The 21,074-nt window shown below is 41.0% G+C and overlaps 1 protein-coding gene across 1 annotated transcript in view; it reads right to left on the bottom strand.

Annotated features, from left to right (window-relative positions):
* The window catches only part of LOC125292082 (E3 ubiquitin-protein ligase SH3RF3-like), a 100,089-nt gene extending 80,021 nt beyond the window's left edge, over positions 1-20,068 (bottom strand). Inside the window, 1 exon segment of the mRNA XM_048239223.1 lies at positions 19,327-20,068. Coding sequence (XP_048095180.1) covers positions 19,327-19,689 — 363 coding nt within the window. The 5' untranslated portion in view covers positions 19,690-20,068.
* Positions 20,069-21,074: the final 1,006 nt, after the last annotated feature.

The raw sequence follows: 21,074 nt of genomic DNA, 5'->3' as shown, positions 1-21,074 counted from the left end.
CGCCCTAGATCGGGCGGACCAATCAAATCGGGCTTTACGATGATGGACAGGTGAGCAACAGCGCCTGGTCTATCATGTCATCTGAGCACGCTTAGATCAGGCTTATGTTTGAAACAAAAACGCTGTGGCTAGAAGGATACATGGCTTTTAAGACCCCATATGGAAAATGCATATTATTTAATGAGGTTTTTTCACTGAAAACGATTATTTCTGAAAACTCTCTGCTTTGTTCTGCACAGAGCCGCCACGGCGCAGGGGAAAAAGGGAAATGAGGACTCCAGCTTCATCCTGCAGATTCTCTCTCAGGTGTTCAATCACATATCCTCTAAGGTTAATTTACAACTTTCCAACAAAATCGTTCTTCACTTCAGACCGAGTCAAAATGCATTTTAGGAAGATTACTGAAATTCAGCGAATTTACATTCTTTAACATGACAATTTTACATGACAAGTTGTTGCCAAAAGATCTGTATTTATGACAGTAAAATGATGATATTGAGTATATAAAAAGAGTGAATGGTCACTGGTTTACTGCCTTATCTCACCTAACTGACAGAAGCGTAAGCCTTACGTCCCCTGAAAGAGGAACTCCAGAATATTCTCAGAAGGAGACAGCAGCAGCAGTGAGCCTATTCAGTCTATTCTGCATGCTTTTCTTACTAAAATCCCCAAAAGCTCTTGCTACTAGGCAAGTGTAATGCATATTAATGCACCACACCAGGACAAATCACTTACTCGTTAATTCCGTTGAGTGCTGCCATTTGTAATGGGATGTTTTCCTCAAATCGATTTGACCAGCAACAGCAAACTGTGGAAAGCAAACTGTGAGTCTAAACTGTGAGATAAAAGTCTATTATTTTCCCTGTCCTGAGGAAGATTGCAAATGTGAGACAAGGTATTCTATTCGTTGCTTTGTTGGCAAAAAAGGACTCTCATACATTTTTTGAATTTTTCAGATTCCAAACCGAGGTTCTCTGTTTGCTTCCAGTGCATGGGGAGAATATCCTGTCAAACTGTGGGATATGCCATAATCTAATCTGAGGTCTGAGGTCAACTCTGGCGCCAATCCTTGCCATGAAGCCCTGAAAACAACTGAGGGACTATAGCAGGACACACTAGTCTTTCTCAGGCCAATTATCTGAAGACTGTGTAGCATTTTCTTGTTTCACAATGTAAAGTATGTACCATGATTTGGTATGTGAAACATTATTAAAATCACTTCTCATTTAAGCAAGAAATTGTCTGCAAGATGGCGCCATTAAAAGTTAAAATGACTGTTGACGTCAAAGGTTATTGTTGATTGTTGATTGAATGTGGCCACACATAAATTTGTAAAATTGAGTTCTGTGTTCCACAACCATGTACACGTCCACTGCACACTCCTACAGCACACGTTTGGCTAAACAGACTCTCAAGGCTGTGTGAGTGTAGACACTGAGCACCACAAACAGCAGAGAGCTTTAGAAAAATCTGTCAAAACCATACACTGGCACATTTCTGCAGGACATCTGGATTTGGCCTTTTTATAGTAGGCAAACACATTAGCAGTGGCTCTGTCTCACCAACTCTCAGGCTGACATGGCTCTGTCTATGCTGTACACGGCCTCTCGTGACAAGACCGCTCTGCTGACCACAAACATCTAGTGTATGTGATGGGGCAGTGAACCACCCTGTGTGCAGCGATGTCTGGGTCAGGCAGCTCTCCCACTGCTCCCACCCACACTCGTCTCCCATTTCCATGGTTTGGGAGAAATGCCCACACAGCGCTATGCCTTTGCAAGCGCAAAAACATTCAATCTGGATTTTTATGAATGCTCTCAGGAGACAAATTATTTTTAAAAATATTGTTGCACAGAGTGGCCGTTCAAGGCAGTCCAACAAAGACGATTGTTCTCTGAAGGAAAGAAGAAAAAAAAAGTTGCATGGTTGCCTTTTCCCAAGAACAACAAGAAAGGCTATGTGTTGTAGTTGGGGAGTAGTGGGGTAGTGTTCTGTCTTAGGAGACAATCATGATATATGACCATATCTATAGACCCTTTCAACAATAAAAACAAAAACAATGCTTGAACATTCTATTTGGGCCCCAATCTACTTCCTCTGCATTAAGATAACATATGGAATGTTAAAAAGGAAGTCTTGTGGGGCCAACTATGATGCTGATAATGGAACTCTCTTGAAAGGGTCCATATCAATGCTTAGGAATTCTGTTACACAACAATAAGCAGAGTGGTGCACCAGAATCCTATTCATCCCTAGACATGAGATGAGTGTGGGATCAGGGTGCGGTCTTCTCTTGGATGAGCCTTGATGCAGGGTGCCACCAACTTTTGCTTCTTTTTCACGAGATTTCATCACCATTCTTTAGGGTGTTCTACTTTCAAAGCCAAGTAAAAAAGCCAAAAGGAACAATTATTAACTATTTAAAAAGCCACGAGGAACTATTACCACCAACTATTTACGTGTGTGTGTGTGTGTGTGTCTGTGTGTCTGAATGTGTGTGTGTGTGTGTGTGTGTGTGTGTGTGTGTGTGTGTGTGTGTGTGTGTGTGTGTGTGCGCCTATGTGTGTGTGTGTGTGTGTGTGTGTCAGCAGTATGACCTGCTTTTATAATTTTGTTTAATTACTTTTATATCTTTAATTCACACACACAGCCCCAACAGGTCAAAGTTAGAAATTATTTACAGAACTTCAATTAAATTGTTGTTGACCATTTCTGACATAAGTGGGGACACAGAGGGACAGTAGCCAAAAAAGCTGGAGCCCTGCTGGCCAAAACAGAGAAACTCTGCAGATGCCAACATCCAATCAAATCACAGATGCTGAACTCCTGATTGCTCTCAGCTTTACATTTGCATTTGTATGTAAAAGTGACCAAGCCAGACAAACACAGGCCAACTCTGGAGAGTCAGAGGGGGGAGGCTGTGCGTCAGGGCACTGAAATCAGCCTTCAGGTTCCAGCATTCTATTCTCTGGCATCCCTCAAAACTTAATTTAGAGACAGGAAATGGAGAATGTAATTGTCTGGTGTAATTCATAAATGGGTCAATGTAACAGAGGCTTTACCTGCGACAGCTCGGTCCCCAAACAGGAGCTGAGATTGGTACTGGGTTGGAGTTTACCAAGGAAAGAAACATGCTGACACTGCACAAATGTTGAATGCACAATAAAAAATCGAATAACTGCACATAATGTATATGAAATGTAATAATCGTAGTTGAATCAGTTCAATTCTGGAAAATCATCGGAAAACGGTATTATGCAAGACATGTGATGGTCTGTGCTGCTTTCTCATCACAACTGATCCCTCCGTTCCCCTCGAGCTCTTTAGACATGCGCCTGGCCAACCCAGGCCAGACAGACTGTCAGGCCACATGATTCATGGGAGATGAGCATACACCGTGATTTCATTAAGTCAGGAGCACAGAAGGTAACGTGCAGCACCTCTCCCATTGTCTTGCCTCTGTGAAAGAGCCTTCTGCAGTCCCCCTGGACAAAAGGCACAAGCCACTCAGTAAATGGCAGCGTGGCCTCACTGAATTAATCACTTTAATGAGGAGCACTGCTCACAAACGCCGTGCCAAAGCCTGTTCTCCCTGCACGATGGCCAGCGAAACACATTGTCTCTGGCAAGAGCATTCAGTTGTTGGCAACACAGTTGCTACAAACAGGATGGGATGAGCCCATTATTATATAATGGAAGTGTGACATAGCTTAACAAAGGCATTTTTAGGGTTTCCCAAAATATTATTGCCAGTGGGAACAGGACTACGAGAACTCATATGTTGTACACAAAATGAGGCACATGTACTGCTAAAAGTCTCATATAATTTATACTTATCTGAGACTGACATTTATTCCTTTCTATGAAGCAGAATTGGCTTTAGAAGACCTCTTTGTTTAATCCATTCTACCAAGAGACCTTCTTACTGCGTAGTTTCTGAAAATGGGTTTCTAAGACCAAGTAAGATTTATAACAAACAACCATCAAAGAATATTCATCACAGATGTTCTCAAGCAACAGACAAAATAGATAACTAGCCTACACTAATCAAATATTTGACTTGATGCCCATTTGTACTGCTGATTATTCTTTAATGCATCATTATGGTGAGCAAAAAATATTGAACTAACTGATAACTATGAGAGATTTATCCAAAATGTTAATGTAAAGGCAGATCCATTCTGTCTGACTACAAATTCACATTCATTACCAGATTGATTATTTCAGACACATTTACTCACTGGAATGTTTTCTTATGACTAGAAATGCAAGCTTTGGCAGCATTTGAAAAACAGTGGAGTTCAAGCTTTGTCCAAGCCAATACAGTAAATTCTTCACTGAATAAACACAATAATGATGAGACAGAAAGCAAAGGAGAAGACACTGGAGAGCAAGAGTCTCTCTCTCTCTCTCTCCCTCTCTCTCTCTCTCTTTCCCCCTGTTTCTAATCAAATATGGTCCATTTACAACAATCCAGCATAACTATGATCTTTAATTTCATCACACCACTGGAATCATAAAGCTATTTAGTCATTTAGTAAGGATTAGGAAGATCAGGGCCTGAGTGCTATCCATATGATCAACTATCTTTACATGAAACAAAGCTCTCAACTGCGTGTACTGTACCTGTGCAAACAGCTTATCATTAGTCTAGCTTGTCACTATGGGGGGAGGGGGGTCAAAAATGTGCAAAAAGCTTTGATGTGCATGTATTATTTGTTACAGTTACAGTTCCAAGCTAATTTGGAAAGTATAGTAAATGCATCCTGTTTGTGGAGATACTTATTTGTTTATTATTTAGTTAGCATCTACACTGTGACCAACAGATGTTCTGCACTATACAGTGTTGTCTACATATTCAACAGAGAGCTATTCCTTTTTCAGTCTGGAATTTACTGAATCCTTTTACCAAATCCTTCAGCTCCTCTTCACAGAGCTCGAGTGTAGAATTTCAACTCAATACAACAAAGATTGTCAGAGGTCTTACATTCACAAGACAGAAGCAGAAGCACACTGTAAAGTAAGCCAACCAAGCTCCAGCAGGAACTCATCTATAGAGTAAAACTTACTATTACAGGATCAATTAGAAGTGTCATAATTTCACTCTAAACACAAATCAACCATAATTACTGGTCTCTATGTCGATGTGCATAAAACCAGAAGCCACATAGTTAACTGGATCAAGGGTTGCAAATGGAGTCGACTGTTTCTTGGCGTCATGTGTTCACTTGCTGTGCTTGCTTGATTACAATTTCCAAGTCATTATTTTATACAGCTCACATACTTGTCTGTATGTAAAAACCATGCATTCCTCCTTTTGACTCAGTGGCTTGGAACACACTGCTGATCATTTCATGCATAGTTTAATGTAACATCAGAAAGAGCCTCTGTTGAAACCATAAGTTGTGAATGAATGAATGACTGAAAGGTTATGACTGGTCAAATTGTTGTGTTTTGATCCCAAGCCAGTAGGGCAGGTGAATACGTTTTTAGCACTGCCTGTGTCCCAGGAAAGAGACAGGCACCATCATGATCTCTTCCTCACTCCCTAATAAAGATGGTCAGTGCTGTAACTGAGGCAGTGCTGAAAGTGCACACATCATTCAGTGATAGCTTAAACATTTGTTGTTTGTTTCATGTTTTTAATCTTGGTCTCAAATTGTCTGTGGAAGCACAATGAAGACTGTGATCCATTTTGTGAATAGGAGCGCAGAACAAATAACATACAGTATATCTTTCTTTCACTTGAATATTTGTGGCAGGGGAGTACAGACTCATGATTGACATTCTTCAGTAGTCTTAATGCAGTCTTGGCAATTTGAGAATGCATGTCTATTTCAGCCTAGTACACCAGTCTATGAGCTTACTCTTGTTGCCAGGCAACTCTCATTATTACAGTCAGTCCATGACTAAAAGCAGACTGTGGCAATATGATGGGTTTTTTCATCACTTCTCTCTCACTCACTCACTCGTGACCTTGAGGGCCATTAGGTGCTCTGGTGGATACAGGAAACACCACAGCTCTTGATCTTGAGCAAGTTGGGTAGATGCAAAAAAGTCCAGTCCTTCATGTTATCTAGCAAAGATGTTCTCTGCTTGCCTCTTTTGCAGTTGAAATGACCTGTCTTCCATATTCTGCTGTCCTATGTTAAATGTATAAGATGAAGACCATATTTCTGTAGCACTCACACCAGGATTCTGCGTTCAGTATAATTACCAGTGACTAGTACATATTATATATTTGCAAGGAAGCTATTGGTATTGCTTCTCCAAATGCTGGTCTTGTGGCTTGCTATCATTTCTGTGGAGCTCCTCCATCATAAGCCCCAAGGTATTTGCAATCTTTCAGCTCTTCCTGTTTTTGCCCATTCATTCAGCTATTGAGAGGTGTTGACTGTTTCTATTGACTCTGCGCTTATTACCATTCCTCTCCACTCTTCTTTCACCAACTCAGTGGGTGTGACAAGCAACTGACTTTTGGAAATGTTGAAAAAGAAATGCTGTATTTGGTTACCTGCCACAGACTCACCAGACAAATAACTGTCAGCTACGAATGGAGGCAAATCAGAATGGTGTGAACAATGATTACCGTTGAGTCAATAGATAGATAGATAGATAGATAGATAGATAGATAGATAGATAGATAGATAGATACTTTATTGATCCTCAAGGGGAAATTCAAGGGTCTCAGTAGCATACAGACATAACACACAACATGCACTTACAACAGAAATGGTAAACATTAGTATAGTATAAACATATAACTAAACTCCACTGTACAATAAAGACAGTAGAAGATAAGATAAGAAACTAACAAAACTAAATACTAAATACACTATATAAGTTAGTGTTTAATTAAGAAAGTCCAATGTGCTTGAGGGTGATCAAGCATAAGACGCTTTGTAGTGACAGGGCCAGGACTGGTGAGGTGCTAAAGGGAGTGAGTGTCATGGTGAAGGTGCAAACAGTAGTCCAACCATAGTCCTTAGTTGTGTGTGCCTGGCAAGGTGCTCAAGAGAGTGGGTGTCATGGTGAAGGTGCAAAAGTAGTCCAACATTAGTCCAACAGTGCAACAGTAAGGTCTAGAGACCAGCATAAATAATATAGACAAATAGGAGAGTAAAAGTGTAATGTAGACAAGGTAAAATAAAAACTATTTCAGTGCAAGAACAGGTTGAGGTAACAGTGTAGCAGTAAAACAGTAGTGAAAACATTAGGCTGTGTACAATAGTAAAACAGTAGTAAAACAGTAGTAAGCAGTAGTGGGCAGTCAGTACTCAAAAAACATGGACATGGAGAGGGTGGAGAGGCAGACAGACTAAGCAGAGAAGTCTATCTCTCCTCTTCCCTTTAGTGAGGCATTGAACAGTTCAATGGCCCTAGGAACAAATGACTTGTCTCCAGCTGATCAAGCTCTTTTGGTTTTTGATAGTGTTGTAGAGCGGATGACATTCATTGTCCAAGATGTTGATCAGTTTGTTTAGGGTCCTCTTGTCAGATATTGAGTCGACTGAGTTTCAACTTGCACATGCTTCAGAAATGAAGGGAAGCTGAAATCACAGCAAAGCATATCATGCATCTCCCTCTGCCAGATTTCCAACTCAACTGCTGATACAGACAGCCGTTACTGATGACACCCCAACCATGAGTCGGTGGGTTTGGCTGCGTAACGATCATGTCATGGTGTCATAACTGTGGTGTGCGATTTGGCCAGCACACCTCTCCTCCCCAGCTGCTTACTGACATCACTCACATGGGACAGCTGCACTCTCAGCTTCTCCCCCCAGCCACATGACGTCACTATTCCCAGAGTTTCCATGGACACCTGCTTCCACAGGCCCTCGCTCCCAATGGATGTCACACGCCACCAAATGTGAGATGCACTCGGTCAGTCAGGTCCTTATCCAAAGACCTCAGCCATGACTAGATGTCACCCTCAACAATGATCCGCCTTGTAACTCTCAGCCTGGGAACCTTTCCATCCACTTTCCCAGACGCAGTGTGTCAGAAGATAATGATAGACAGACTTGTTGTGTGCACTGTGTGCAGCTAGCTCAGGTTACATGGGGTACGCACTGTCTCTCACCGCCAACACGGCCACGTGAGGAAAAGTCAGAGTTCCAGCCAATTTGGTCTGAGAACTATCCGAGCGGGAAAAGGCAAGCCAGCAACAAAAAGTGTTTTTGTGAATTACCGGAGGCAAGAATGCCCAAACGGGGTCTTTCATTTTCATATGTCTGTAATCTTCCAAAAGAAGCAGCTGACTCAGGCTTCTAAACAAACCACAGAGGCTAAACACCTATTTTTAGAGAGGGATGCCTTTGTGTCTCTGAGGGAGGAGTGTGTGAATGAGCCTTTGGTTGTACAAATGTGCATGCCTGTGTGTGTGTGTGTGTGTTGAAGTGTGGTGTTGAAGTGTTGATCATGGGTGCGTGTAAGATAAACAAATCTGTACAAAAAAAAACATGGGATGATGCTGGGGCAGGTAACAGTAAAGCTAAGGAACTTGGAAATCTATGTGGAAATCAGTGTTGTATCATAGATAATTACTGTAGATAGATTTCCTCTGGAGTAACAATATAAAACAGAGGTATAACAATGTAACTAACTAAGTGTATCTATCCACACATTATGCAACATTTGTGCACTAAAGATTATTACTAAACATTAAACCATTGCCATGTAGATTTGTAGGTTCTTACTAGCATGCCCACATGCCCTTTTTCATCCTCAATTTCTCCAGTCCATGAGTGTGAATACCTCACATACTGGCACCATATTAATGAAGTAGGCCTATTGTTTGGACAGGCTAGGAATAATATGTTTTAAGACAGTGGTTCTTAACTGGTGGGTCGGGACCCAAAAGTGGGTCGCGGAACCATTCTGGGTGGGTCGCGGAGCTTGTGGTTAAAAAAAGAGAAGAAATCGCCCATTTCAAATAGACTTAAATTGAGACTAAATGGTGCAGAATCCACAGTGTGCGATGTCCACAATTGCTGGAACATGAGTGAAAATGCCTCATAATAAAGTACACCTGTCAAAGACAGACCGGTCAAGTAACTTTAAGGTGACATCGATGTTCACAATTGCTGGAACATGAGTGAAAATGCCTTTGCTTTGAAAACCACAAAAACTAAACCGAAGCATACTCTCTCCCTGTCTTGCCAGTGGACAGCAGTGCAATTTTCATTTCTGTCTGGATAACAAAAATGTATTCCACAAACTTGAGATGGGCTGTCTAACACTTGGGCCAGCCAAGTGGAGCAGCTAACAAAAGGACAACAGCAGTAGTCCCCTCACCCTTGAGAGAAGTCTTAATTGCTGCTGGGCTGTTTGTTCCTGGCAGACAGACCCACCTGTTCCAGGACCTCCGGCAGGTGCTGAGTCTAGAAGGCCCTTACAGAAGTCTGCAGTTGCCACACAGCCAACAACAACATCAAGAGAAACTGAAGGCAACTTAGCCATGTGGGATGATAGCCAATGGGAGAACACCACAACAAAATGCTATGATTCCTTGAGCTGACACCTACACTGGATACAGACACAAGTACACTGTGGCACAAAGGGATTTGCAGTTAATCAGGAGCTATTGTACAAATTGCCCTTCACAATGCTAGAGCTCATATTACTGGGTGAGGCAAGATGAAGTTATTATGACACAATAAATTCAAAGAGGGAGAAAGGGGAACTTTTAAATCATTTTTTAATCAATGAAGTCCATACAAAGTGAGCCCAAGCTGTGTTCTGGGAGTCGTAACTCTCTCTGTGACATAAAAGGAGGCAGGCAGGTACTTGGAAGCCCATCACAGACATTAATTTGATATTATATCATTGACCTCGGGTCCTCCTCGCTCTGTTGGTACATTTACAGAAGAGCACGGAGAGCCAGGACCTCTGCATAACATCTCCAGTGAGGAACTGTGCTTCAAACAATGTGTTTCTCACATCACAGGAAGGACTTCCAGCAGTTCTGCGTTCCTGTCCAAGCTAAATACTCTCAGCAGTGTACGGCGTCTAGGGCAGTTCTTGGAAACATGCAGCACTCCAGTTTTGACACAGCAGGTTTGTTTTGGACAGGCTACTATAATGGATGCCCTTTTACTCCACTTCCTCTAGTGTGTGACAGGTCAACCCAAGAGGCATGTTGAAGGGTTTGCCTGGGATGTATCATACCAGTAACTAAATAGTTTCAAATTTACCCAAAACATTACATCATGTAGGTGTTATGGAATATGACATATGTGAGGGATAAGTAAGTATATAGTATAAGTATAAGTATACTTATACTTATACTTATATACTAGTTACCCTCCAACAGCGCACAATCCTAAAATTATTATTATTTTTCTTTTAAAAATACATTTAAAATGTGCAAACAATATGTTCCCCTGACCCATCTATTAATCTAAGTATGTTTCCAATAAATAAAATGTAGCAAGTATGTTTCCAAGTATTATTCCAATAACTATGAGCACACACACAGAGAGAGCCTACATACCCATGGCCCATCTTAACTGTCTTGAGTGTTTGTTCAAAAGACCACCAGGCTATCAAGCACTTTCATAGTGCAGCACACTATGAATTCCCTTGAGTACTGAATGTGTAATTACTCGCTGTGCTTTGGCTTCTCATGACACTACCACAGCCACAGAGCTGAGGCAGTTAAATGTGTCCCACTAATAGACTTCAGCATAATCTTAACAGCACCCACAAACACATACCTCAGACAGCCTGCAAACAGCATTCCTCCAGAATGTGTCATTTCCATACAGAAGTCAATAGTAGGTGGATAAAAATCAAGGATCACTCATTCCAAAGAAACTGTTCAATTAAGATGTTGACGGTCTAACAGTGGGGTTCCACATTCCAAACCTTCTGTGCAGTGACACTTGGAGAGGGCCAAGCCAAGCTCAAAACAGGAAGACTAACAGACAGGTTGGTGCCAGGAGCGATCACAAAATAGACCTCAGAGACAGAGACAGAAAGATGTGCTGACATGCTGGAGGTCACTCTCACACAGTGTAGCTCCTAAATATATCTACCCTCCAGTTAGTGTGTCAACAGTCATTATTGGGCCCCCACAATGAAATGCTAGATTTAGGACACCCTTGAAAATAAGAAGGCAGAGTTTCTCACAAGAATAAGATTGGTGAGCCCTTTTAACACCATGACCACTGGTGGCTCAAAAACTATATGCAGAAACCGTCACTTCACCCTGCCTCAAATAACTCTACCAGAAATAATGGTTATTGTTTACCACCAAAAATTATACTTATACTTATACTTATACTTATACTTATACTTATACTTATACTTATACTTATACTTATACTTATACTTATACTTATACTTATACTTATACTTATACTTATACTTATACTTATACTTATACTTATACTTATACTTATACTTATACTTATACTTATACTTATACTTATACTTATACTTATACTTATACTTATACTTATACTTATACTTATACTTATACTTATACTTATACTTATACTTATACTTATACTTATACTTATACTTATACTTATACTTATACTTATACTTATACTTATACTTATACTTATACTTATACTTATACTTATACTTATACTTATACTTATACTTATACTTATACTTATACTTATACTTATACTTATACTTATACTTATACTTATACTTATACTTATACTTATACTTATACTTATACTTATACTTATACTTATACTTATACTTATACTTATACTTATACTTATACTTATACTTATACTTATACTTATACTTATACTTATACTTATACTTATACTTATACTTATACTTATACTTATACTTATACTTATACTTATACTTATACTTATACTTATACTTATACTTATACTTATACTTATACTTATACTTATACTTATACTTATACTTATACTTATACTTATACTTATACTTATACTTATACTTATACTTATACTTATACTTATACTTATACTTATACTTATACTTATACTTATACTTATACTTATACTTATACTTATACTTATACTTATACTTATACTTATACTTATACTTATACTTATACTTATACTTATACTTATACTTATACTTATACTTATACTTATACTTATACTTATACTTATACTTATACTTATACTTATACTTATACTTATACTTATACTTATACTTATACTTATACTTATGCTTATACTTATACTTATACTTATACTTATACTTATACTTATACTTATACTTATACTTATACTTATACTTATACTTATACTTATACTTATATACCCTAATAAATGGCTAACAATAATATAATACAAATAATATTGTTAGGCATACTATGCTGTACCATTTTATCTTTCTAAAAAAGCATGTGTGGACTGCACATCGCCTTCACACTTTGGGTGTTGTGGCAGAGGGATGCTCCTGTCTTCCAGGGGCTGTAGCTCTTGGCTCGGCTCTCTCCGCCTGTGGCTGTGCAGGCACAGGTTCTCCCTCTCCTCCACTAGACTAAACAGTCCAGGAGAAAATCAGAGTTCAGTCAGACACAGGAAATGATTCACTTTGGCTCTCCACACAGATAATTGCCAACAGGAAGAACATAACCCCCAAATATTTCAGACTCAAACGACAAAGTCCAGAGGAACTCTATGACTAACTGGGTCAAACATTTTCTTCTCTTTCTTAAATATTCCTCTTTTTCACCAAAAGTAGCTCCTTTCAGATGACTAAAAGTAGAAAAACACTTCTCATGTAGACTAGGTTTCCTGGTTTCCTGTCTATTCACTCATGTAGTGTTGTCTGTGAAATAGTTGTATGGTGACTGGGGACACAAATAATGACTTAAATTAGAGGAGATTAGAAAAATGATCAAAACACAAAGGGTCTAATGTATGTTTAATCTTAGTTATTTACTTTACCTTGGTCACAATTTTAAGGAACTACAAAGGCCACAACAAAAGCCAACTACTGTTAATTCAGACCATATGCATCCTTATTTCATTTCCCATGAGACCTGTAGAATTCTGGGAAGAAATACTTTCCACACTTTCACAAACTGCTCCTTCACTATCATTGCTTCATTTCCTTGCAATTCTTCTTCCATAAAACCGATTTCCCTTTCCTGCTGAAGACCCCCCCCACCTGTACACATGGGCAAGACAGCAAGATCCAAAACAGGCCTCCCATGCACTTCTCCAGACCATCCTCCTGGCCCTTCTGTCCACCCCAGCCCTGACACAAGCTCCAGGAGGAGCCACTGACCAGCAACCAGCGTTGGCCTGCCGGTAGATGACGTTCTGTTGAAGCCATTAGACGTACGACAAGCTCTTATCCCGTCAGATTTTTCCACAGGCTACGGGCCGACTCTGAACCCCCGGGTAAACACTGTGCCGTCCAACTACACCAAAACCCTCCAGCAGGGGAAAGACTGAGGAGGGAGAGAGAGCTGGCTACAGAACACTTTCCCTCCTAAGGACTTGAAATGAAAGCATGAGGTCCAATGCCAAAGGCACTCGTAAAAATAATAACAGACTTAAATAGGGTGATAGAGAGCCTGAGAGAATGAGGAGTCATGGTTAGGTAACAGAAGTTGTATACTGTATGCAATAACTGAAAATGTTCCCATTTCAATGGAAAAGGACAGCGATGATCCAAATCAATCGCAACTTTACTGTTGGAAAGGAGGATGGAGGCTATGATGTATTCAACAGTTAAACCATCTCAGACAGGAAATGAAGCATACAACAGGACAAAAAATTAAATCAAGACAAATTTTCCATGTTATCATTTGCAGCACACAAGTTGCATACTTTCCTTTAAACATACTGGCCAAGGACCACACTACAGAGCACTGCAGCAATAATGTCTGAAAAGACAAAAACATTGGTTCCAAGCCAAGCCTTCCCCACCAAAAATCGAATGGCAGATGGATAATGCTCTCTCTTTCCCCTAGGGATGAATTATATCATTTTGTGATTGCTCATTTTGACAGTAGCATCGGTTAGTAACTTTTCACCCCTCATTTCCATAAGAACAATAGGGTGGTGTGAGAGTGGGTTAACCCCCTACACTCAAGGGGAATGAGAGGCAAGCAAAACTGGGAGTTTTTGTGACCCCAGGCAGTCCCTGTCCTTGTGCATCTCCCCCACCTAAAATAACCAAGGAATAATAGCCAAATAAATGAAATTCCCAAACCTTATTTCATATTGAACAAGCAAAAAGGCAGCCTTATTTCTGTTTAACCTCTAAACAACTAATACTAAATGTATTGTATCGTCACAGACTTAAATGCAGTTTTCTGATAAGTTATTGTTTAAAGGTGCTCTAAGCGATGTCATACGTTTTTTAGGCTAAAACATTTTTTTCACTTACAGCAAACGTCACCTTACCATCCGCTAGCTGCCTGTGTCCTGAATACACTGTAAAAAAAATGCGATCTCTGTGGACAATCCAGGCTCCAAAAACAGCCACAAAACAACTTGGGCAAACCTTACCCATAAAAACATAACAAACTGTTCCAGCAAATCACCAACGAGATGTGCGTTTCAATTGCACAGGAGTTTCAATTGCACTGGAGGGAGGGTGATGAAGTGAGAAGAAGTAGCGAGCTAGCTTTCAGAACAGAAGTGATGTTACCCAGCATCGCTTAGAGCGCCTTTAATATTGTTTAATATTGGAAAATAAACAAATCTTGGAAAATAAATAATTTGGAAAATAGGTGTTGGGCACTGAGGAAACCTGAACAGTCTACACTAATGAGTTCTGTCTGTTACCACAGCACTAGAAAAAATGGACATTAAAATCAAATGGACCCATAGCTACCCTCAGTTAAAGGGACACCAGGCAACGTTTTCGTGTTAATTACTCATCTTTGTAAGTCGGTAGGCCTATATGGTTAAATGACTCACAGGGCGAATGAAGACTCTCTCGCCCGCCCCTACTGCCTGTAGGAAGAATATCCCGCTTGCAAGTTCAGTGTATCGTACCTGCCGACCGAAGCAGGATCAGTTTACATCCTGCATCCACAGCACAGAGGCATTCTAACGAAACGCTAGCGATTGTTGCAAACGTGTGTATAATGGCAGAGCCGGCGAAGAAGCAGCGAAAACCCTTGATGGAAGATGCAAAGAAAAAGAAAAAAAGCTTCAGACCGAGTGAGGGGGAGTTTCGTAGAGAAAAAGCATCAGGCTTGCCTGGTGTCCCTTTAACTAGGGTTACTGGATGAAACCAGAGAGGAATGTCAAAAAGTGGCAACAACAATTACAAATGAAAAAAGGACAACCGCTGGCGTGATGTTGGTTCCTATGCTAGCGAGGCATGTGACTTTCAGTTCCTGATATGCAAACACACATGAATCCTAATTGGACTTGTGAAACGCATAGAACCATGTATGCAATGTGTACATTAGCACTGGATTGTTTTTACCTGGATCTTCAATGCAAACAACCTACGGCCTAATTAATAGTAGAATATTACATATTCCATTTATGAATATTGAAAAACTCCACAGTCTCCATCGGAGAAAAACACACAAACACATACACACAAACACACTCACCATTTCATTCCATTTCCACATGCAGGAGCTGGTCTTCCCACTGCACAGATAAGTGCTCCAAATCAGGCACAGCAAGAGCCACACTTCTCCTCATCAGTGTCTCTCTCCAGTGCTTTCTCTGTCTCTGTCTCTGTCTCTCTCTCTCTCGCTATGTGTGAAGGGATAATGCAAGACATCAAGAGCGACTCACTACTTTCATTAGCCAGTGTTTCCACTCTGCTGTACGCCCAATTGAATTACTCCAGTGAATGGACAAGATAATCTCTATGAAGTTTGTTGTGAAGGCAAGGCAACACTTAATAACTATTAAAAACTCTAATCCATTCTGATTAAAGCTAACAATGAACACTGCAGCTCTCAATCACCACACAGTTCTCAGATCTGTTGCTTGGATGCAGTAATTATAACAACACTATCCCTATTTAACACAAGAGCATGAACACACTCATTGGAAAATGTCTATACTAAATGTATTGGGTCTGGCTGCATCACTTCAAGCTGATTCTTCAAAATTTCACTGAATTTCTTCCCATCGCCTGGCAAGCAAGACATGATTGATTGACTAGATATTTTTTCTCATGTACATGACATGTGCAAACAGAGAAAGAAAAATTCCACATATTTAATTAAAAGGTAAATTATTGCTATTGCTTGAAATTGGATGAATAGAAGTTTTTGTATGAATTGTGGGCTTTTATCATTCCGTAAATGCCTACGGCTCATCAATGCGGCATAAAAGAACACCAAAAAAGTTTCATGATGACGCACAGTAGAGTCATAGTTAGGTCTCTGTTTGTATGTTGTTTTCTAGTGAGAATATCTCGAGGTCTACAGTCAGGCAGGAACACAATACGGGCTGTGGTTACTTAATCTCCACGAGCCATCATTCCTATTCCCACATAGCCAGCAACCAGTGGAAAGGCCCCCTTTTTACAGCCCTGGCACGACCCAGTGGCCATTTAATTGGGCGCCGTCCCTCTCTCGAGATCCGGCCAAGTTTTATTTTAGTAAGGCATTGTTTACTTCCAAATGACAAATGAAGAATGCGCTTCGCCAATGAAACAGGCAATCACAGGAAACATCTCACAGCAGAGCTCTGTCAAGCATGACAAAACCAGTGGGAGAGAAGCAGAGCAGGCCATGTTGACCAAGGTCTTGAGAACATTCCACCTCACTCTCTAGGCTCCTGTTTGAAAAGCCAGTCATGTCAACCACATTCCTGTCATTTGTTTGTGCGTAGGAAAGAGGGGCGTTATTGCTATTGTTAAGGATGATTTTTCTGTTGTTGTCTCCGTGGTGACAGGGCTCAGGAGGCATGCATTCTTCAGTTAACACCGCTTCTTTGTATCATGAGAGTTCTGAGCTCCACATCCGGAAAAACAACGGAATGGAGTGGTGTGGAGAGGAGAGGAGCTGTTCTCCATCAATACACTGATACACTGGGGGTTACTAACAAGACAGAGTGCCAAGACGGTAGGCAGAAGACACTTAAGACCCAGTGACAGAGAGCTGACGCCAGTGCCGGTAGCCACTAAGAATTTCACGGCCACCTTCTTGCTTGATGCTGCAATCACAGTTTAAATAACATTTTAATGGCCTAAAAATACAAGGCAGGACAAGAGACATATAGTATGTCTTTGGGCAGGCACAGAAGCCCCTTTCCTTGAAAACAATGTAAAACTAACAGCTGGATAGGCTCCTACTGTTTTAATTAATATGTAGAGCTTCAACCGCTTACACAATAGGTGGTGAAATCATTCTTTGTCCACCTCATAACTCACAAAAATGGTGGAATCATTTCTCCAATGGTACAGGGGTGGAAATAGTGCCCATCCTGTTTCCTTTACTAAACTATATTAATGTTGTGCTGTCATGGGGTAATATATTGACTCATGCTGTGTTATGGTCAAATTCAAGTTTTTTTCCTAGCAACCTTTTCCCATCAAGACACCGCAGACATTGCTTTTGAATTAGATTTTTCCTTATGACGCAAGCTCACACACATCACACCCCACCTCTTGGGGCTCAGGCCATCTTTGATTCTGTCATCATTACTGATTTGTTTTCAGGAAGAAAAGAAACCGAGTTTATTTCATTCAGTGAAATGTGCTGGGATGTGAAGCAGTCGTCTGCAAAGAATAACATGGCAATCGCACAAACCAGAATTACTATGTGGACTGGTCAGAGCATTCAATGGTCGGCTTCAGCCACTTATCGCAGTGTGATTCCATTCCTGTTCTTCCATCTCTGCTGTGAGAACAATTGAAAAGAAAAGCTGTTTTGGCTGCTGGTTAGAGAAGCAGTATTACAAGGCTCACTAAGTGCATACATGAATGGAGATGTTCTCTCTCATCACTTTCCGTCTCCCAATCCCTTACACTTACTCACTCCCTAACTCTCTTTCTCTCCATTGCTCTATCTCACTGACAGCATGTGATGTGTGCTCAGTAAACAAATTAGATGAATGAAGGAGAGATCACATACACAGTGTTCTCAACTGCTACAAGCTTTTGTCATCTTTCCAGCTAGCCAGGGATAGTCAGATGGCCCAACCACAACTGCATTTCCACCGATGATAAACAAAAATCTCAATCTATACTGTGACAGTAATTTTGCAGCATCAGCAGCAGTTTGTGTGTGTATGTGTGTTATCAATGGCTTGCTGTCTGCATGACTGCCTATGCCTGAAACAGTGGGCCAGTGGTGTCAAGACCCCCTTGCCCCACCCACTCCCCACATCCCCCCCAGCCCCCTTAGCTGTGTCAGCACAGTTTCTCCCCTGCCTGAGCGGGCTGTAACAGCACATTAGTTCACACTTTCATCACTAGCACAGAGTCCTTGGGGAGAACTGAGGTAGGGGAAGTGTTGCCCGCCGCTGGGGTCCAGTGACGCCGCCTCTCACAAAGGGTTAAGCAAACAATGACTGGGCAGCCTCCAGTCCAGACCTGCTGCAGCAGCCTGGGACAAGCATCCAGGGACCATAGCATCCAGGGACCATGGCAACCATGGAATGTGGATGTTCACAAGCAGCTTCACTGTCTGCTGTCGACAGATTCCACTAACCTCACCCTAAGGTTTCAGTGTAATGAGTACCGGTAGTAGCCTATTGGTTATCCATTTATAGGACATTTTGAAAAGGAACACATAGAACAAGCTAAAATAATTATACGGCCAGTTACATAGCCTACTCAGTTAAAATCAACAATGTAACAACTAATGTCTACATCACTTAGGCCTAATGGAGCTACGGTATTCATCATGAATCTTTGGACTGAAAAAAATTTTTTTATGGGAAACCTAGGGCAAAGCATACCAGCTTCTTTTGAATGACCAAGACACTCATGACCTAGTGGTATGGTATGGTATGGTATGGTTCTGCATGCCAGGTTAATTAAAGTCCAAAAGACAACCAAGGCATCTTTCTTCTTTACCCCGAACTAAACAAAACATGTCAGCAGTTTGAGTTGATGGGAAGTAGTATGCTCTGTGCAAATGTTCAATACAGCATGAAGACAGAGGTGGGCTGTTATTGCACTGTAGTAGACAATCGAAGTTATCAAACATTCTATCCAACACCGATGAAGACGCTTTGGAAGATCCTCTAGCTTGAGAGCTTGATTGATACAGGTTGGTAACATTCTGTGTCAAGCCTAAAATCACCTTTTTAGACAGCCCGTTTAACAACAGGTCTAGCTCAATGTTTTACAGAAGAAATTTGAACAGCAATTAGTGTAAAGTGCATTTGTGATATGCTATGGGCGTAACGTATGGCATTTCCGACAAACCTTAACTGGAGAGCTCCGTGTGGCAATGGGTAAGTCTCGGATGGCCGTTCCGGGAGGAGAAGCAGAGATGCCGGCTGCACATCCGAGCGATATCCCGGTGAGAGAGGGTCTTCCTCCATTCCTCGGACGCTGTTTAATTCCGTCCAAAAGCCGTACCAAGAGTATGTTGGCTGGTAAATCATCTACCCCACAATCTACCAGTATACGGCACTCAGGGCAGCGCAACTCGTTGCGGGAACTCACGATGTTTTCGAGGCAACGGCGGCAGAAGGTATGCTGGCAGGGCAATACTTTGGCGGTTGTGTCCAGTCGTTCCAAACACACAGAGCATTCTAGTAGATCCAGAAGCGACGACTCGTCCATTTTAGTCTGTAATAATGTTGCCTACTTCAGACGATTTCTCTTGATCTACACAGAATGTTGCAGAGACCGTGCAATACATACTGGCTGCTCGGTAACATGAGGTAACTCCCCCGACTGGGGCTCTGGCGTTAGCTGTTTCTCACACAGCTGTGCAAAAAGTGAGGTCACACACTACATCAGCGCAGAGAACTCGCGCACCGCGCACGCACGGCCAACTACGAAGCTTCAACTAGGAGTGAATCATAACGACGCTCTCCTGCTTGTTCTAGAAATATATTGAATACTCCTCGGCGCAGCAGTCTACAGTCGACACTCCCGTCGGAAGGCAATAGCAATGACTCGTGACAGGCTCTATGACGGACTGTGATAGGAGAGCGACTGTACATATATGGCTGAACGGAGCGAATTAAATGGCCTCTTTCCTTTAGTCGTTTCCCGCAGCGCGTTTGAAAATGACGTGCGGTCTACTGAAAGCACCATAGGTGATTTCCCATGGTGTTTTGAATTAAGGCGCGTTAAATCGAGGCCTATCAAAGATGACTTCATAGCCAAATTGCAAAAAAAAAATAGATGATGGGTTTTGTTTTTTCAATCGACACTATAGACTCACAAGTGGCAACAGACTAGAAACTTGGTAAAGGCTAATTGTGTCGATTTATTTCAAGGCAACACGTTGAATATCAGATTTTTTTGTCATTATCTCGATTTGAAATGTAATGCATTTGTTTGCTGAAGTTTCATACAGTGTTCATTTATATCAGCATTCATTTATTCATCTATTTCACACACACACACACACACACACACACATAACATTCATTCTCATATGTCTACTCTGGCGCACTGAGGCCTAGGCCAATTTGGTGAAAGGTCGATGATATTATGATTTCAACAGCCAATCAAACTGCCCTCCCCACCATGCTCGGTCCGAGCCATGGAGGTATTGGTCCGAGCCACTAAGTTTGTTTCCAGTTCACGGCGCCAGGGGCAGATCAAAATTGGAAATGCCTTGGGAGATAAAGTAACCTATCCCTGAATACGTGAAACAGTATTCCTTAAAATCAGCCTACTTTCTGTCTTTCATGGAATGTCTAGACAATCAAGAAACACCTCAAACATTAAATCAACATTAACATTAATTATATATGATTTAATTATATATTTTAATTAACTAGGTTATATCATTATGTTATTTTATAGTAGGTTTAAAAGTATTTGAAATTAAAACCTCCGACTGTTTCTCTCATGTCAAATGAATGAATATGTAACTACTGCCCTCTGCTGAGGATTATCTCCATTACAGCCTCACGACAGGAGGCTAGATAGATAGATAGATAGATAGATAGATAGACAGATAGATAGATAGATAGATAGATAGATAGATA

This window comes from Alosa alosa, chromosome 3 (assembly GCF_017589495.1).
Source record: "Alosa alosa isolate M-15738 ecotype Scorff River chromosome 3, AALO_Geno_1.1, whole genome shotgun sequence".
Classification (NCBI taxonomy): Eukaryota; Metazoa; Chordata; class Actinopteri; order Clupeiformes; family Clupeidae; genus Alosa; species Alosa alosa.
This window is presented reverse-complemented; position numbering and strand designations above follow the sequence as displayed.